At 46.1% G+C, this 18,184-nt stretch overlaps 1 protein-coding gene across 1 annotated transcript in view; it reads right to left on the bottom strand.

The window, feature by feature from the left end:
• Window positions 1–18,184, bottom strand: part of LOC144116020 (nuclear hormone receptor FTZ-F1 beta-like) — a 35,535-nt gene that overhangs the window by 2,593 nt on the left and 14,758 nt on the right. Inside the window, exons 4-6 of the mRNA XM_077650683.1 lie at window positions 16,856–17,003; window positions 13,497–13,692; window positions 12,748–13,000 (exon numbers count right to left, since the gene is read on the bottom strand). Coding sequence (XP_077506809.1) covers window positions 12,748–13,000; window positions 13,497–13,692; window positions 16,856–17,003 — 597 coding nt within the window. The remainder of the gene's footprint in view (window positions 1–12,747; window positions 13,001–13,496; window positions 13,693–16,855; window positions 17,004–18,184) is intronic.

Raw genomic sequence — 18,184 nt, 5'->3', positions numbered from 1 at the left:
GGCGTAAGATGGCCAAACTGTGTTGTGCCGTAGCACCAAGGGTAATTTCGTTTTTGAAATTCTAAACATTCATACAGTCGAGTCAACTTATAAAGAACCTGCAGGTCACGCAGATTGCGTTTGTTGCATCCAATGTTCGTAGTAATTGGACTCTCCCTAATACAGCCAACAAGTACAATAAAAAAGGGGAATTTAATAGTCCGTTTTGAACGCATGTTTCTTCAATGCACTCCCTATCAAGCCATTTCTTAAGCTCTCCAGCGCAGTCCTGTAATCCTGGCTGAGACCCTTGCTGCGGACGCACTGCTTTAGAAACGCAATAATACCGATAGCGATGGAGATAACTAGTGGTAGGTCAGAATTCTAGTCTTCGATCCTTTACCAAGCTTTAAAGATGCAGCGACAAAGCTACCAATGCGCATGTACACGAAGAACGCACATCTGCCGTATGCGTGGTGCCTGCAGGCGGCAGCACCACAGAAGGTGGAGATCCGATGGGGTAGACGACGCATGCCAGATCACTGGGTGGGCCAGCAAAGCCAATCTTCGTGACTGATATTCATACTTTTCACATCGCTGTCATTGGTTCACCACAGACCATGTGCAGTAGTTTTGCTTTCAATGCTGCCTTTGTCTCGCACTTACCACAATCTGCTTCCTTTTCATACAGTTCGCCCACCTGGCACACATGAACACATTCATTTTAATCTTCAGCTTGTCCGGGCACGCTTAGTCGGCAGTTAACTGAAATGTCAATGACAATGTTTATAATGTATTTTTTTATACGGAAGGTGGTTGATTCTTTGTATAGGAGAGATCACGAGACCTGGAAGCCGCTGTTCGGATACCGAGCTCGCGGGAAGCATGCGGTTATCAACAACTGTGAGGGAGAGTTTTCGTCGCCTCCTAGTTCGTTATAACTGAGGGGTGCAGCCATTGTTGTTCGTAGTATCTTAGAAGATGGGCCATAGCCCTCATACACATTTTGACGGTATTTTGACACTCGTTCGTAATAAGCGAGCATGGCTCGCTCGACTGTATGGATCTACTAATGGCCGGCTTCAAGTCTCTAATTGCAACCAGGCACCTAACTGTAATCGCTTCAAGGTTTAATATTAAAAGTTAGTTAACCAGCATACTAGTTAACATGATGCAGCTGTTTTGTATTGTATGCAAAGACTAGTATGACCACACCATAAAATCGAATATTCAATAATTTCGAATATTCAGTCGAATGGTAAAATATTTTATATCCTATTTGATCTGAATGTTTGGTATTCGAAATCTCGAAGTAGTTCATCTTGAGTGAATAACGTTTCTAGAACTCTTGCTGCATGTGGTTTTCGTTCAGCGTACCTCCTCTGGGATGACACCGCGGCGCACATGCAACCAAACTCCCGACTCTGCGCTGCGTGCCTGCACTCCCACGCATATGCCGGAGCCGGTCTGCGCATGTTCGCCACAACAGACACGAGCAGGTGTAAGCGTTGCATCCAGATTTGTACTGGAAAGGTGTCTGTGGCCGTGCTACCCGCGGTGCGCATGTGCCGTAATTGGCATGGTGGTGTGCATCCATAGAAAGATGTACCATTGTGCTACCAGTGTGATGACCCCCATAATGCGCAGGTCCACACGGGACGGAGAGGCAAAGAGACACCGTATGGCTCAGTTTAAACAAACAGGTATATTCAATAATTACACATGATTAAGATTATACATCAGAGGCTGGGGCGTCCGAGCTTACGTGCCGACGACTTCATGGGGGCGATGGAGTGGCTCCGGAGTTGGGCTCGAGCGGTTGCTGGCAGAAGCTGCACGCCGTCGGGCTTCGGCGCTGAAGGCCCTCTTCGCTAACGATGTCGTCCTGAGCGTGTATGCAGTAGAATTTCAATAGTCGTCCGTTTCTTCGAGGATGGTTCACAAACCCTTCCTCTAGTGTCGTTCGGCTTGGAAGATGAACAGGAGGCGAGCTTGTAGATGATGACAGCAGAGCATAATTTTACAACATACATATACAGAGAGTTAAACTGGGAAAAGCAGAACTGAATTTACAAAAGAACAAACTTTGCACTACTACTTTACTCATCGACCGGGCAGGTTAGTGCCTAAGTAGCATCACATTACATGCTAAGCATGGAGCCCCAGCTCAGACTGGACTGCATCCGTTTACATGCGCTTTTAAGCACTTGATTAACAAAGGACTAAGGGCGGTCATATTCAGTGGCCCGCCCAAAGCATCAATTCTCCAATCCAAAATAACATGCGAGATGGGGACCACCCCTTGGGTTGGGCTTAGCCTCGAACCCAGAGTCTGTTAACAATACAAATTAAATAAACAACAAAAACGCCACCACTCTCTCTCAAGTGAGAGTATACACAGGCTCTCTCTTCGGAGCTAATTCACTAGCGCCTGTCTTTCCACATTCTTGGCGAGTACTGCCTGTCCGCCATGACAGGTGTCCGTCGCGGCCCTTCTGGGAATGCGCTATTGTTCACGAGGCACGGCGGGAAGCTGTGGGTGCCTTCCCGGCGATAGCCCACGTCGAAAGGGGAAGGAGGGAAAGAATGTTGTCTTCGCGGTAGCGCATAGCGTCGGCTGTGGTACGGCGCGCTCTGGCCCGCTGACAGCTCCCTTGTCCTGGAATGTGCCCGGAAATTGGGGAGGATAAAGCCTGTTTCCCCGCGGCGGCGGCGGCGGGTCCGGTTGTTCTGGTCGTCACTCAAAGAGCATGGCTGGGTAATTGATGATGCCGCTGTCACGGCGGCGGGTCCCTTCGTCTACGCCGCGCCGTCGAACGTGGATCCTCGTAGCACACACAAAGAAATACCTGGGTTTCCGTCTACGCCGCGCCGTCGAACAATGTACCTCGTAGCACACAAGGAATGTCACACCAGTGTGCACACGCTGGTTGGTCCCGACGGGGCTAGCGTGAAAACAGCTGGCTGGCGCCTCGGGCCTTGTGGCATCCGCAGGGCGATCTGTGCATGGGCAGCGGCTCCTCGCGGAAATGGATCGCACTATGCTAAATCTCTCTAATCGGAGGATGCACGGCTTCCTTGACTTCCTCGGAACAAGTTTGAGCTGCCTGCAGCTGCCGTAGCCACTCGTCTCCTTGTGAAATTCGCTAAACAAGTGCGACGGTATGAGTAAGAATGGGAGCTAACACAAGAAACATGGCGATGGGTGCCCCTTTCCGATGCCCGACACGAAGTGGTGCTGTGCGCTTAGTGCTCACGCTCAGCACGTGTCATAGAGTCACCACTTTAAAGCAACAGCTACGCAACGATGCACTTGCAGTTAAGAGCAGCAGTCGGAGGCCCCATGGAACATACAGGTCTCATACCCCACAAATTCGTCAGCACCGCATGTAAGTGTAGTTCCCAACTTCCGATAGCCATTTTTGCAGAAAGTCTGCACAGCTTCAATGAGTGCGACAAAGCTTCAATGCATGCTCTCTTTTTTTCTTATAACGATGTTGTGTGTTCTAAAAATATGGTTTTGAAAATGTCTACTGTGCCATTCAACCCATTTTTGTACGCCAGTAATATTTAGAAATATTTGCTTTAAAATTATTCGAAGAAATTTACTATTCGCTTCGAACCAAGAAACCTCTATTCGCACGTGCCTACTCAAGAGCCAGCTTTGCTCCACAAAAAAGCCTACTGTTAACAATTGTCGGTGGACTACCCTGGACCAGCTGGTATAAACCTGAATATATCAGATTGTTTTCTATATTGAAAAGACAGAACATTCCTTTGAAAATCTCATGCAAACAGTATAGCATTACTCATTGTGTTGAGGGCAAGAGCAGTTTTGTGCCTTTCCCGCGCATGAGCCATGGAGACATATCGACCTCTATCCTCATATGGTGGCCTAACCAGTACTACTTACCCTCAGCCTATCTTGAGGTAAAAGCAGCCAGGGAATCAGACCAGAAGAGGGTGTGTTTCGAATATCAAAGCAAGTACTTTGGTATTCGATTCTAGCTTCAAAGTGATTAGCAATATTTGAAAATCTAAAATATTTTCGAAGTATTTCAAAGTTCGGGAATTCGGGAAAATAAGCTGCTTGTAGAAACAATCGATGGTCTTTTGATTGCTGCGACACTTCTACACAATCGCATTGCTCTGGATGTCAGCAGGCGTCATATGCACGGTGCGGCAGGAGCTGCACTGCATTGCTGCACGGAAGGCCCTAAGATGAAAATGACAAAAGATAATGCAGAACTACCAGCATGCCCAAGGCAAGTGCTCCACTGGTGTTGGCCTTCGTAGTCACAGTGATGCTGGAAACCAACTTTGAAGCTGGTTAACCTTATTGTTTACAACCTCTGATGGCTGAGATTAGATGAGAAGAAACACCAGTTAATTAAGGTACCACGCTAAGAAGGACAGCACTGCAAAGCGTTTTGACATGAGTGCACAGCTTTCGCTTTGGAGAGCACCACCATTTTCTTGCGCTCATGATCTTGGCGTAGCGGTACACCTCTCCTGTGCTTCTGTGCTAACTTTTCACGTGTTTAGCCGAAAGTACTTATCTCAGAAGAACAGCATTTATACTTGCTCTCCAAGGATAGCTGCAATGCGTACCATTGCGTAGCGGCGCATCTGGCGGTGCAATACAGCGTGCTCGCCTCTAAACGTGCTGGTCCATGCTTATGGCATGCCTCAGTCTGGAGCAGCACAATGCTGAGAGGTTGGTCTAGATAACGACCCACCCCAGAAAACGCAGGTATCGCATCCCCCAATTGGTACACAACGGCATGCTGGGTGCTACTTTTGCAACATGCACGGTGCCTTCGCTGATATTTTTTCTTTCGTATACAGTCGAGCCCGCTTATAACGAATATGAGCCTCACGCGGCGTACTTTCGTTATATCCCGAAGTTAGTAGTAAGTGGACAGCAGCTTTAAAGACAATTTCTTGTCAAAACTCAAAATTATTTCTTTGCAAAAAAGTTCGTGGTGGAGTACTGTTTTTGCAGCGCAGATCCGACGAGGCAGGTTTCCCGTTTATTTAGAGCAGGAGCGTGCTCTTCGCCGAAGCCCTTGGCATACACAAGTTTTCTGAGGCTCTCTATGTAGCCCATTGCTACAGGCGCACTTATGGGTGCTGGCTTCATCCTCATCTGATTCCTCCGCGTCACTCTCGTCCCGCACTTCAGGAACGATGCCCTTGTCCGTGCATGGTTCCGCGGTGTCGATGTCGTCATCGACAGAAATAAAATCATTCCAACCAATGGCATGAGCCCCCATGTCGGAGTCGACGACGCGATTCCACAAATTGCCGCCGGGCTCGGCATCAGAAACTGTGTCGACGAAGCCAGCCTTGCGGAAGCAGTTCCACTAGCCAGTGGCCGTCACCTCCACCCTGGCCCTTTCATCATCTCTACCGCTGAATAGAATGGAAATGGGCACGGTGTCCCTGTCCGCCATTCCGAATTACAACCACGGCCACGAGATTTGAACGAAGCCAACGAAATGTCCGCACCGCAGCAAGAGTGACAAAAGCGTGCGACGGGCTAGACGTGCAACGTGCACAAGCGGCAATCAAGCTAAAGATACAGACGCATAGCCCCAGCGCAGAGACCAATGAGAAGCGTCCGTGAGCGTCAGTGCAGCCACCTCTTGGCTCCCAGGAAGGCTTGCTTCACGGAGTGTGGCCTCCGCGATCAGCGCCGGCGATGGGCGGTTGATCGCGGGGGCCACGTGCGGATTCGCAAGAGAGTGAGGAGAGGGGAGTGGAGTTGCGAGGAGGGGCAGGAGGGCGATATTAGAAGGCATGTTGGCGGGGAAAGAGTAGCTCGCTTGAGAGCGGCACGAAACGGGGCGGGCAGTTCACCTGCGATGAGGCTCGGGAAAACATACCGCGCGCCGGACTCACAAAGGGGTTGGAGGCAGGTTATCTTGCATCGCAGCGCCAGGCTTACGCCGTCCGTTCGCTGTAACCGATCAGCAGGGCTTAATGACGTTCGTTGTACGTGTGATTTTGTGTCATTGGAATAATGTATATTTTGATGGTCGCGCAGGTCTCGTTCGTTATAAGCGAAAGTTTGTCTTAAGTGGGCACGTTACACGTAGGCACGACTGCAACCGACGACTCAGGACACAGCTGCCACAGCCAACGCGCCATCATGCGTGAACACTGCAGTTCAGTCACGTGGCAATTTGCCGCACGAGTCAGGTCGAAGAAACTGCGGCATCAGAAGTGATGTGACCTGAAATTTCCACCACAGCTGTTCACTGAACTCTTTGTGTTGCATTACTCGGTGCCACACCACTCGAAGTATGAAATGCGTCCGAAAAATGTGTTCCCAACTTTCATATTTAAAATCAGCAGCAGATAAAGAATCGCACGGCAAAGGCTTGAGACTGACACTTAGTTCCCTTTGCGGCTTGCTGCTCTTTGAACATCGCTGAACAGAAGTTTGAAAGCATATATATTTATTCAGTTTATTTTTTTTTCAGTTGCTTCAGTGAATTCTGCAAAACCATGTCTTTCGGCATATCCATTGAGTTGTAATGAACTGCCCGTTTTTTTTTTACTGCTACATTTCAAGTCGCAAACTGTTCGCTTTGATTTGAAAATATTCAAATCAAAATAACAATTCGCTTCGCAGTTAGTTCAAACTCAGAATTAACTATTCGCATATGCCTACCAAACTCATGTGCGAAAATGATATCCGCGTTATGGGTAGCGAACTCTCACAAATAGCTGCAACTCTGCAATGTACACTATGGTGTACATATAGTGCCTTAAAAGGTTAAAGTAGGCCAAACGTTATAAAGCTGTATCTGGCAAAAATTCGTTAAATCCATATTTGTAGGAATGCTTGAAAGGTTTTAAATAAACAGAATTTTAAAAAATCGGAATAACTAAGGCAGTTGCCACATTGGGCAACCAGTGGACAAGGCAACAGCAGCGGCGGCACGATGCTAAAGCGATGTCTCTTCATTGTGCAGGTCCTTGGATGCGTCGTCAAGCCAGTTTCGTGGGACTGTGTGTCTGGTGACGTCATCTGCGTGCGCTTTCCGGACGGGTCACCGATCTACGAGCAGCAAGCGTGGACCTTCGCCCGTGCATCGCCCGACTGCCCTATCGCCCCTGTGTGCGATAGCTGTGGCTTGCCAGGGGGACCAACGTCCTGGCTCCTGCGTGTTCCATGGATCTTTGATACCTATGCGCGCACCATTGACATCGGCAGCACCGCGACGTCACCAGTCAAGGGTATAAAAACGCCACCTGAGGCTTCGTTCGTCAGTGGGCAAGGCAACAGCAGCGGCGTCACGATGCTAAAGCGCTGTCTCTTCATTGTGCAGGTATGTTACCTTGACAATTCCCGATGCCTGAAATCAGACAATCGAGCATTTCTGCTGTTCCTCTGCCCACAAGACGCGGTTGACTTGTGTTCAAATGTATTGTACTGTATCAGTCGTATTTTGTTGAGTGGAGACGTGGAGCTCAATCCAGGCCCCCCTAAATCTGACCCCTCAAAAGCCTCAAAAAAGCCCGGTAAAAGCCCGGTAAATAACGGCAATTCATCAAAGTACAGTGAGCCTAATGAAAGCCCTTCTGTGCGCCGTACGCGCTCTCCACTCAACATTCGGCTACTGTTGTAATTTCAACCGAAACTGCGAATATTGTCACCATGCTTGCTGAAGTCCTTGAAAGGCAAAAGCTAATGCCAGTGAGTCAGATTTTTTCGCGCTCCGAACTAAAAACATCAAGTGGAACTGTAGCTCGGTTAGTTGCAAAGAATGGCGACCTTGATAACCGCTCTCGTCGCAACAACATTATCATACACGGCTTGGACGAATGCCAAGTTGAAAACGAGAGGACTCTGCTAGATAGGGTTACATAAATATTTTCCGGTAAACTGCAAATTACGCCCCCGCACATTGAGCGTTGCCACAGAATCGGTCAAAATTAAGCAAGAAGGGCATCCACGCCCAGTCATTCTTAAGTTGCTGAATTTCCAGGAAAAGTTGTTGGTGATGAAAAACGTCTCGAAACTTAAAGGGTCTGATTACTACATTAGTGAAGATTTTTCAGCCCACGCCCGCGCTATTAGGAGGAAAAATTTGGGTTGCTTCAGCACTTTTACGAAGCCAAGGTTCTGTGGTAAAGTTACGCTATGATCACGCTTTTATCGACAAGGTTCGCTACATTTGGGACGACGTTTCGAATGCTCTTCTCAGAGACCCGAAGTTTTCGATTACACGCACTTCCTGATCACCATTTCGCGATTCTTCCCCTCAAGATAAATTTTGAGTCACCACGGTCCGCTTCCCCCCGTTGACTGCCGAATAATTACGACTGTAACCTTTCCATTTTGAACCTAAATGCCAGAAGCATAACTAAAAAATTCGCAGACTTTCTATCTTTAATCACTGCGCACTCACATCATGTAGTTGGCATCACAGAAACTTGGGTGCATGACGACATATTAGACTCAAAATTCACGCCTCCTGGCTACGTTGCGGTTCGCACAGACAGACGCCACACTGAAGGTGGCGGCTTTGCGTTGCTTTTTCGTTCTGACCTCACGTTTTCAATGTCACTGTCAGATGACATAGAATCAGTCTGGTGCAAACTTTATATGGACAAAATTCATGTCATAATCGGCGTCTTTTACAGTCCTCCAAGTTTCTTTGTAAATGAAGTTCAATCTCCTAGTATATTAACGACCAGCAACTAAATCCAGGCAACCTTATTTGCATGGGTGACTTTAATGCCCCCGACATCCACTGGCCTACTTAAACACTTGTGAAAGAAACCTCCATAAACAGGGAACTACTTTCCTTTTCGCTTTCATTTGATCTTATCCAGGTTACCAACAACCCTACAAGATGTGATGCTCTGCTCGATTTGGTTTTCGTTAGCTCTAACATTGTTGGAAAGGGCTACAAATGTGTCGTCACTGAAGGAATCTCCGACCATAAGGCCGTTCTTTTCTACTTAAACTTTTCGATTACTAAACATAATTTCGTTTTTTCCACATTTCCCGATTTCAAGCAAGCTGACGACACCTCATTAACTGACACCCTAGATGATGGATATGATGAATTGGTTGCACTGAGCTCTACATGTGATGTTAACACATTAGTGAGCTATTTCGAATCCTTAGTTAAAAAATATATTCACTCTTTTATTCCTCTCAAAACCAAGAAGAAAAATATGAAAATTCCCTGGATGACACGAGATATATTACATCTCACACGGCGTGTACACAGACTTAGGCGTACGACGCACCCAGGTAATCAGGCAGCCTTTGCACGTTTCAAGTCGAAAGAAGAGCTTCGATTGAAACTTAACTCCGCTAAGGATTTTTTCTTCCGTGTGGAGCTGCAGGATCTACTAAAGACTAACCCGCGTAAATTTTGGTCATCTGTTTTTCCACATGATGCGACAGCTACTGCAATGAGGATTAACAATGAATCTACAAACGATCCATTTCATATATCCAATGCATTTAATGAGTACTTACACTCCGTATTTTCTTGTGACAATAATGTCAGCCAGCCAGTCATCATTGCTCGTAGTGTCGTGCCATTCGACGATATTAATATTAGGGAAGAAGGTGTTTTGAACCTAATATTGAAACTTGACGCGAAGAAGTCTGCTGGACCTGATGGCATCCCGAACTTGTTTTTGGTACGCTACTCATTATGGACCTGTCGATATCTTGCTGTCATATTTCGCGAGTCTCTAGCTTCCTGTACAGTTCCTTCAACCTGGAGAATTGCTCAAGTGGTCCCTTTATTCAAGAGCGGTGACAACGAAACAATATCCAATTATAGACCAATCTTTCTAACCTCTCATGCATGTAAAATTTTAGAGCACATCATCTACAAACACATTATGGAATACTTGGAATCACATCATTTATTAACGAATGCTCAGCATGGCTTCAGACGCGGTTTCAGCACTTGGACACAACTTAATGAATTCACTCATGATATTTGCAATAACCTGGATGCAGGTAATCAAATAGACGCAATATTCATTGATTTTTCGAAGGCGTTCGATACAGTGATCCACTCGAAGCTAATGTATAAACTTAACGCCATCCTGAACAATCCCCGCCTTCTCAACTGGATTTCAAATTTTCTTTGTAATCGTTCTCAATTTGTGTCTTTCAACGGAAGTAATCCTAGAATAGCAGACGTGCGCTCAGGAGCTCCACGGGGTTCTGTATTGTGTCCCTTGCTTTTCTTGATTTTTATTAACGACTTACCTTGTGACATCACCTCTAACCTACGTCTGTATGCTGATGACTGCGTGTTATCTCACAAAATTGCATGCCTCGATGACCACTTACACCTTCAGAAATCATTCTCAGAATCTAGCTCTTGGTGCGACACATGGAAAATGACGATTAACATCCGCAAAACCGTTGTTATGACTTTCACTAACAGAACAGCACCTTCCGTATTTACTTACAAAACAAGCAATACCCCTATCCAGAGCGTGAATCAATACAAATACCTTGGTCTTCGTTTTACACCGAACATGTCATGGTCCAAACATGTAGACTTAATAACCTCAAAGGCACTTAAAAAGTTAGTATACCTGCGTCGCGCAATAAAAGCTGCTCCTAGAGTTACTAGACTACTAATGTACAAGTCGCTAATCCGTCCGATACTTGAATACGCCTCTCCTGTCTGGAACCCGCATAAACAACGCGAAATTAACCAAATCGAGGAAGTCCAGAACAAAGCCATTCGCTTTATATACTACAGGTTTGATAAGGATTTCTCGCCTTCCACAGCACTTTCATCACTGGGCCTGCAACTGCTCTCAGTTCGACGAAGGGCTGAGTCTTTAAAATTTCTGCATTGTATTGTTAACTCTTCTTGCCGAACCTCTTCAAATGATTATATAATCCCAGCTATACCATCTAAAACTAGATGTCGCCAGCCTAAATATCACTCATTATTTTGCCCGTACGAACACTTTTAAGTACAGTTTCTTTCCCCGTGTAATCGAATGCTGGAATTCTTTACCTGGTTGTACGCGCTCCCTTCCCTTAAAACTGTTTTAGAGGCTATCGAATAGTATTGCCTTTTCTAGCATATGTTTTATTTTCTCTACTAACATTGTCTCTGCTGTTCGCCATTGTTGTGCTCATTGTTTCTCTATGTTATTTTGTTTACACCCACCCCTGCAATAGCCCAATAGGGCTGCAGTATGTACAACTAAATAAAATAAATAAATAAATAAATTTCATGGTAGGAAGATTGCATATGTGGGAACAACAGTTTTTATTTACAAAGGCCATCCATGACCGTTTGCTCCTTTTTTCTGCGATCATGTGATGTGGCACTGCATTGTGAAAGTGTCCAGTTGTGAATAGGAGGAAGATTTCAACACGTAGTACAGTTGAGTCTAAATAAATCGAAGCCGTTTCATTGGACTTTTGGTTAATGAGAAGTGGAGTGTGGGTCCAGTTTTGCATGTAATCCTATAGAAAAAATCGCTCGATAAATGGAAGTAAGAAGCCCACAGTATTGTTTAATTAGAAGTTATTTTTGAGTCAAAAGGCTCGATGTGATTGTCATTTTTTAATTGAATGCACAATTTTTCAAATGCTGCAGCAGCATCGTGCTCCGCTCAGGTAACACCGCCATCGCAGCAATCCGCAGCGATGCTGTTTTTGAAGTGGCGAGATTATTCTTTGCTACAGCTGCCATAGGCACCCGCAGCGCAGCATACTGGAAGCGACGAGATTGCGCAAGATCAGGCACGCCAGCCACGTCACTTCCCTCGAGTGTCTGTTGCAGTGTCAGCAGCACACTATCTTGCTTGTTCCGCAGATGTTCTACACTTTGGATTTCAACTGTAGTCGCGACGCGGAAAATCATGGCAACACGCGGCTCTGTCGCACGCTTGACCTGGCGACGAAAGTCGAGATTTTGAGGAAGGCACCGCCAAGCAAGACATTGCGCGGAAGTACTGCATCAAGCCAAACACGTGTTCCAACTTTGTAAAGAACAAGCGCTCAATACCGCATGCATTTGAGCACGAGCAGTTGAAGATGTCTTGGAAACAAATGCGCACTGACGCCTACCCTATCGGCGCTACTTCAGAAGATGCCTCTGCAAGCTCATCGGAGGAAGCACAATGAAGTGAGCCTGACGGCACTGATTTTGGTGACGCTCTTGGCGACATCCGCTGAAGTAAACGCCGCCGTAGATGTCGCAGTCGAAACGTGTGGAGCGCTGACATACAGCGAGAATCTGGAGGCTGTTCAACCACACAATGAACCAAGTCAGAAAGACAGCGATATTGAAGACGAGCCACGACCGACGGCTGCCGATGCGGCTGCGGGTCTTGCTTTTGCGGAGCTTTATGCCACTGAAGGTAACGCGGAGGCTTGCAGAACTTGCTTTTAGCAGTGCGATTCGGCAAGAAAAGCACAGCAAGACGACCGACTATTTTTCTTTAGAAACTCGACTTTGCGGTTAATAAAGATGCTGTTTTTGGGCTTCGTGCTTAATTGGAAATGCATTTAATTTGAAGTTTTTTGCAGTCCTCTTGAACTTCGTATTAACCGGAATCGACTGTACACAAAGAGAAAATGACAACTGCGTAGCAAAGAAGAAAACTGGGCGGTGCTTACGCTTGTCGGTAATGCGATTTTAGAATGCAGCTCCTGCGGTATTTGGGCCGCAGGTGACCGCATATGAAATACGCAGTGACGAATGGAAGCAGCGCTGGATTTCGACTTAGGCAAGCACACATTACCTGAGGTTAGCAGTATGATGACCTTGAGGCAGACAAACTCGCGCTGGTCCACCTGGAGGCGTCGCAAGAGGTCAGTGAGGCCGAGCATACGCTCAATGACGGGTCCCATGCCCAAGTGCCGTGCCTGGCCCAGGGTGACTGATTTGCCCATGGAGAATCGTATTCCATTGGGCGTGCCCGTGGACCGGTAGCAGCAGCTCAACAGAAGAAGCTCATACCACGAGTTGCTCAGCAGTGCTATTTGGTCATCCTCCTGCAACATAACAAGCCCCCGTACTTCTGCTTACACAAGTCTCACAACAAAGTCTGCAGTCTTAACTAAGACCCAACCTCTTGCGCTGACACATTAAAGGTGGGAGAAAGGAGAAAATGGCAGTGTTTACCTTGCATCATGTCCTTACAACAGCAACAAGATGGAACAGAAATAGCAACGGAAGCTCAGTATAACAGCAGAGGGCAAGAAAGGTCTCTCATGTTTGGAACAAAAGTTATCAAAATATGTCATCCAGTTTTAAAAAGACAAACGTTCTTGCTTATTGCATTTACAACATCAAAACTAATGTATCAAAGCACCAAATTAATCTGTGTCACCTGTACAACTAAGCGTCTGCTCAGAAAATTTATGAAGTGGCAAAAATAATGTGCTCAAGCTATTCTGTCCAAATGCGAAAATCATAGTGGCTGAATAGAAGCTTCAACATTAAAAACTTCTATGGCAGCAGTGATATAGAAACAATAACGACCCACACCTGGATATCCCTGAAAAGAGGCAGGCTCTTGCACCATTTAACAATCTTGTAGACACGAAGATCGGCGATGTTGCAGACGCTTCTCAATAGGCTTGGGCCCCCGTCTGCTCCCAGGGCACCAGGGGAATCAGGGCCACCAGCATCAAGTGCTGTGGCTCCAGTAGCAGACACCTTGTGGCCAAACGGCTCGGACAACCTGGAGTACATTTCATGCAACACATGAGAGAATGCATACCAATAAGCACCGACATTAATTAAAAATATACTACAGTAGTCTCACTGAACAATCCTTGGGTTTCGATTAATTCCTCACCACACTTGTGACACGCATAGGTGTCAGTATGACCACTGTAGATGATAAGAATGAGTGAATAAACCTGTTCAGAAAAGCGGCCTCCAAACTAAGAAAGGAGAGCCAATTATTTGCCTTTCATCGCGCAAAATAATGTGCAACCAATGGCTGCATTTTTTTCTTCAAAAGGATATGGGAGCCGATTCAGGTTAAGAAAAAAGACCAAAAACAGCGCAACCACACACAAATGGCCAATAGTTGTGCGCATTCCCCGTGTTGCATAGAACCTGTCTGACTAGTTCAAAGCATCCTAGCAGAGCTGACAAGACAACAAAAGTCTCAGTTTCAGGCCCCTAGGCTACTTCACCAGCATTTGGGTAATTCCATGCCAAATGCAGCAGAGTTTGCGCTCGACCCTCTCTGATTTTTCACACTAAATCTGTGGCTTTTTAGTGAACCGTTCAAAGCAATTTCCTTTAATATCTCTTTGGAAAAAAAATTTCCTGTCTTCTGACAGCCCTTTCAATTTTGCTAACTAGTGCAAAACAGTCTCTGTAAAAAATGTTGGAAAAATTATTTCTTTTCTCCACTCAAAATGTTTATAAACAATGTATATGATTTGTAATCTCATATCATGCATGAAAAAATTGCGAGTAGGAAGTTTTTGTGTTCTTTATATCATTTCTTTTAACCCAAAACGCATCATATTTACTTTAAAAACCTCTGTGTGGCATTAATGAGGAATATAAAAGCTTTAAGCAGCTGTCCATAACATATACTACTAGACAAAAATGTTTACACTAAAATTGAATTGAATAACATTCAATAAAAATAAAATGCCAAAGTTGAGAAAAAGTATTAAAGGTGCATTGTAGGGCGAGTTGGTGAATGAACATTAGGAAGGAACACAGCGCTAAAGAAACGGCTGAAGGAACGGGACAGAATGGAAGGGGACAGCGTATTTGGCCGAAAATTTCATACAGAGTTGGTCCTAGCAAAAGTGCAAACTATGACCACACTAATAGTCCGTTTCAAAGCAAATTCATTTCAGGCGACATCAGGCTGGGCTAGCTGCGCATTAAAGACTCGCTGCCAAAAATAAGCATGCGCTCCATAATGTGGGTGTTCGACAGCGTCCCTCATCATTTTTTGGATCACAAATTCTGCCGAACGGAAGCAACTCCTGATGCACGCTGCAGTCAGTTCTATCCAGGCGAACTTATTTCATGGTGGGGAGCAGAGTCATCCAAACTGAGACTTCGGCACCCTATCAGTCAATTGCGATCATTGTTCTCAGTATGCACAAGAGTCGGGGCTCCGACAAAATACCTCGAGCATGTGAATTACGCTAATGTCAAATGGCACGTCTGGCTCGTCGTGATTGTCGGCAAAAAAATGTGGTTGCCGCAGTCAGAAATGGTAGCACATGGTGCGCCACGAGGTTGTCGAGAACGAACAGGATCCTCGAAATTTTTTTCAAGCCACTCTGCGAGCAAGTCGCAAATTTATGCTTAGTAGCGTACTCATCGATTAAACTGTCATTCGTTGTCCAGTCCTTTGCGTCGTGCGCAAGAGCATGTAGCTTCCAAAGCACTGCAGCCTTGCTAGTCTTCGCAAAGATACATGGTGCCCGCTGGTCGCTTTCTTCCATGCTCGGGCATTCGAGGACAGTAACTCAAAGCTCACTGCACTTTTCATCAACTTCTTTCAAGCCATGCGTTTTCGATGGCCGCATCTTGCAAAAAGCATTGTTAGCGCTCCATACAGCCTGTAATTTATTCTTTTTTTTTTCTTTTTGGGGGTTGCGTTCTTCCTTTAGAAAGAGGGCAGGTGGTGTCGTGAGGACTTGGAGGTGCCCGTCGCCCTCTGCTCCGCAAAGAAACTGAGGTTTTCTACTTCAGGGAAGAGTTCACAGTGCCTCCTTTTTCACTGCAACTTAGTTGTGCAGCCACACTTGTTCATGCAATGCCATTGCTCTAATACATAATTTGATGTTAGGTCCGCCTTTGTTCGTAATAAGCGAGAGTTCGTTATAACTGCGGCAGTTGTAAGTGGGCTCGACTGTATTCGCGCACCCCTACATCAAACGCAAGCTGTGCTTTAGTTATATTAAATAATCTCAATTTTGTATCGGTTGTATCCTTGCTTGTTTACGCAGTGTGACCACTTTGTAAGAAGTTCCGATGCAATCATGTGCCTGGGAAACACTTGGTAGCCTGGCTGCCATCACAGCGTAGGTGTTTCTTGCTAACTGTCCCTGTTTTCTCTGATGTATTGAATACTTAATTTTAAATTACTTTATGCAGAAATACCTTCGGTGACCGTTTGTATTAACTGAAACAGCCTTATTTGTTATCCACAAGCGACAGTGATGACTCCTGCTGATTGCCTGAAGTATTGTGCGGCAGTGGGTCCCACTAGCACTTCCTGTTCATTGCATGCGCGTCCTGTAATCGATAGTCAACTTCAGGTAACTGTTGTCTACGGTTGGTCAGTTCCATTTGCTAATACTTGTGAATTTGCTCTATACAATAGCCGAAATTGCACACACGAACCCTGAAGACCCGTTAGGCCTACCGCTGAAGTGGGTCGCCGTCACTTCGCAGAGCAAGAGTAGCTGTTCAAGCGTGCCCAATGTTTTCAGTTGATGATGACCTAAAACAAGTTCTCATTAAAAAGCACAATCAAGAAAATAAGAGTGAGATTGTAAGACCTTTTATTTTTCAAAATGCCTTTTAATGTCGCAGCACTGCTTCTGAGACTACACACTCGCTGCACAAAATCAGGGGCCTTAGTTTTGCCTTGTCCACTTACTGTGAAAATAAAAGCATAATGAATGAATGGTGCTTGATGGTCACATTGTTGTAAGTGCGCTTGACTCTACATTTAAATGCTTTATTTTTCTAATCTGTGAACAGAAGCCACATGATGGTCAAAATTATAATGTTACTAGGCTTTATAGACACTCAGGAAGTTATTCAACAACTAACAGTGGCACAATGAGTCAAATTACTATTTGCTTACTAGCACCAGCTTTGAAATGCCAAGAACACTTCTTCCTACTTACCGACTAAATTCGCAGTCAGTGTAGTGCCAAAGGTCCTCCACAGAGACAATCTCCTGCACAAGAGATGGCACCACAGGTGGCTGCTGCTGGCCCACAAACGGCTGGGGGGAGCCTTCTAAGGGAGACCCTGATGACAAGCTCCGGGATTCTGCATTCCCAAGTAAATGCAACAGGCTGAAGTGCTAGCAAGCCTAGATTGTGCCAATCCAAGTAGGAACACGTTACTTCCACGAGGAAGCATTTAACACTATCAGCACAGGCATATATCATTCAACAACGGCTAAATTCCTTAATACGACTAAACTGCGATATGAAGCAAGCCTATCCTGGCAGATTACATTTAAAAATAAATGAGGCCTTAATACCGTATTTACACGAGGTTGTAGGTTGACCGATTCTAAAATTGAAAATCCGAAGTGGGGGCGGGGGGGGGGGGGGGGGGGGGAGGGTTGACTTACACTCAAAACCAAAGCACGGCACCATAAATAAGGGCAAGACAAATGAGACATCGGGGATGCTACAGCGTGGTCGCATTTTCGCTGCGGGGCTCTTTTGCATCTCTCTTGGCGCTGGCCTTGAGCAGCTGCTCTGCCAAAGCGCAGAACCGTCACCCCCTCTCCGCGCGCGGCGGCTGATGGCGGCTGTGGCGAACTGGCATCCCCTCCTACCCGCCGCACGTGGCTGCTGATGGCGGCTGCTGATAAGCGGCGGCGGCCCGATAACGTTATCGCTTTCAAGCGTCCTCCAAGCATTTTTTTTTTACTTTCAACTCCGCAATCGGCACCCAAGGGAGTGTCAGTAGTTGATGAAAGGGCATTTGCTCCAATCGCGGCGACACCGCCACTCAGAATGGCAGCGGCGCCGTGGAGTGTCGGTAGCTGACAGAAGACCCAACGCCGCACACGTGTATTTTCTCTTTTGCTTTGACACATTAGACGACTGCCCGCCATGTTTTAGCCATTTTTAATGTAGTTCTTCGTAAATATTCATTTGTGCTCTGGGTACGGTAAGCGTCCGGAACTCTTTTATAACTACATTCAAGATGGCCGTCATTCTTTATGCCGAACAAACGAAAAACTGCACGCCGGGCCGCAAGTTTGATGCAACGGAACAAGTGAAAGAAGTGTGGCAGCCGCAGAGGTGGAAAGGCAAAGCTTAGGTGACCTACAAGTTTTTTTTTCCTGAGAGCGGGGTCGACTTACATTCGAGTCGGCTTACAATCGTGTAAATACAATAATCTTTATTCCACTTCTTGCTTGTCACTTGGCTTTCTTCCTATAGTTTTTCCTGAATACCAGCCCACTGTGGTGGCTGAGTGGTTAAAGTGTT

The sequence above is a fragment of the Amblyomma americanum genome, chromosome 1, assembly GCF_052857255.1.
Source record: "Amblyomma americanum isolate KBUSLIRL-KWMA chromosome 1, ASM5285725v1, whole genome shotgun sequence".
Taxonomy (NCBI): Eukaryota; Metazoa; Arthropoda; class Arachnida; order Ixodida; family Ixodidae; genus Amblyomma; species Amblyomma americanum.
This window is presented reverse-complemented; position numbering and strand designations above follow the sequence as displayed.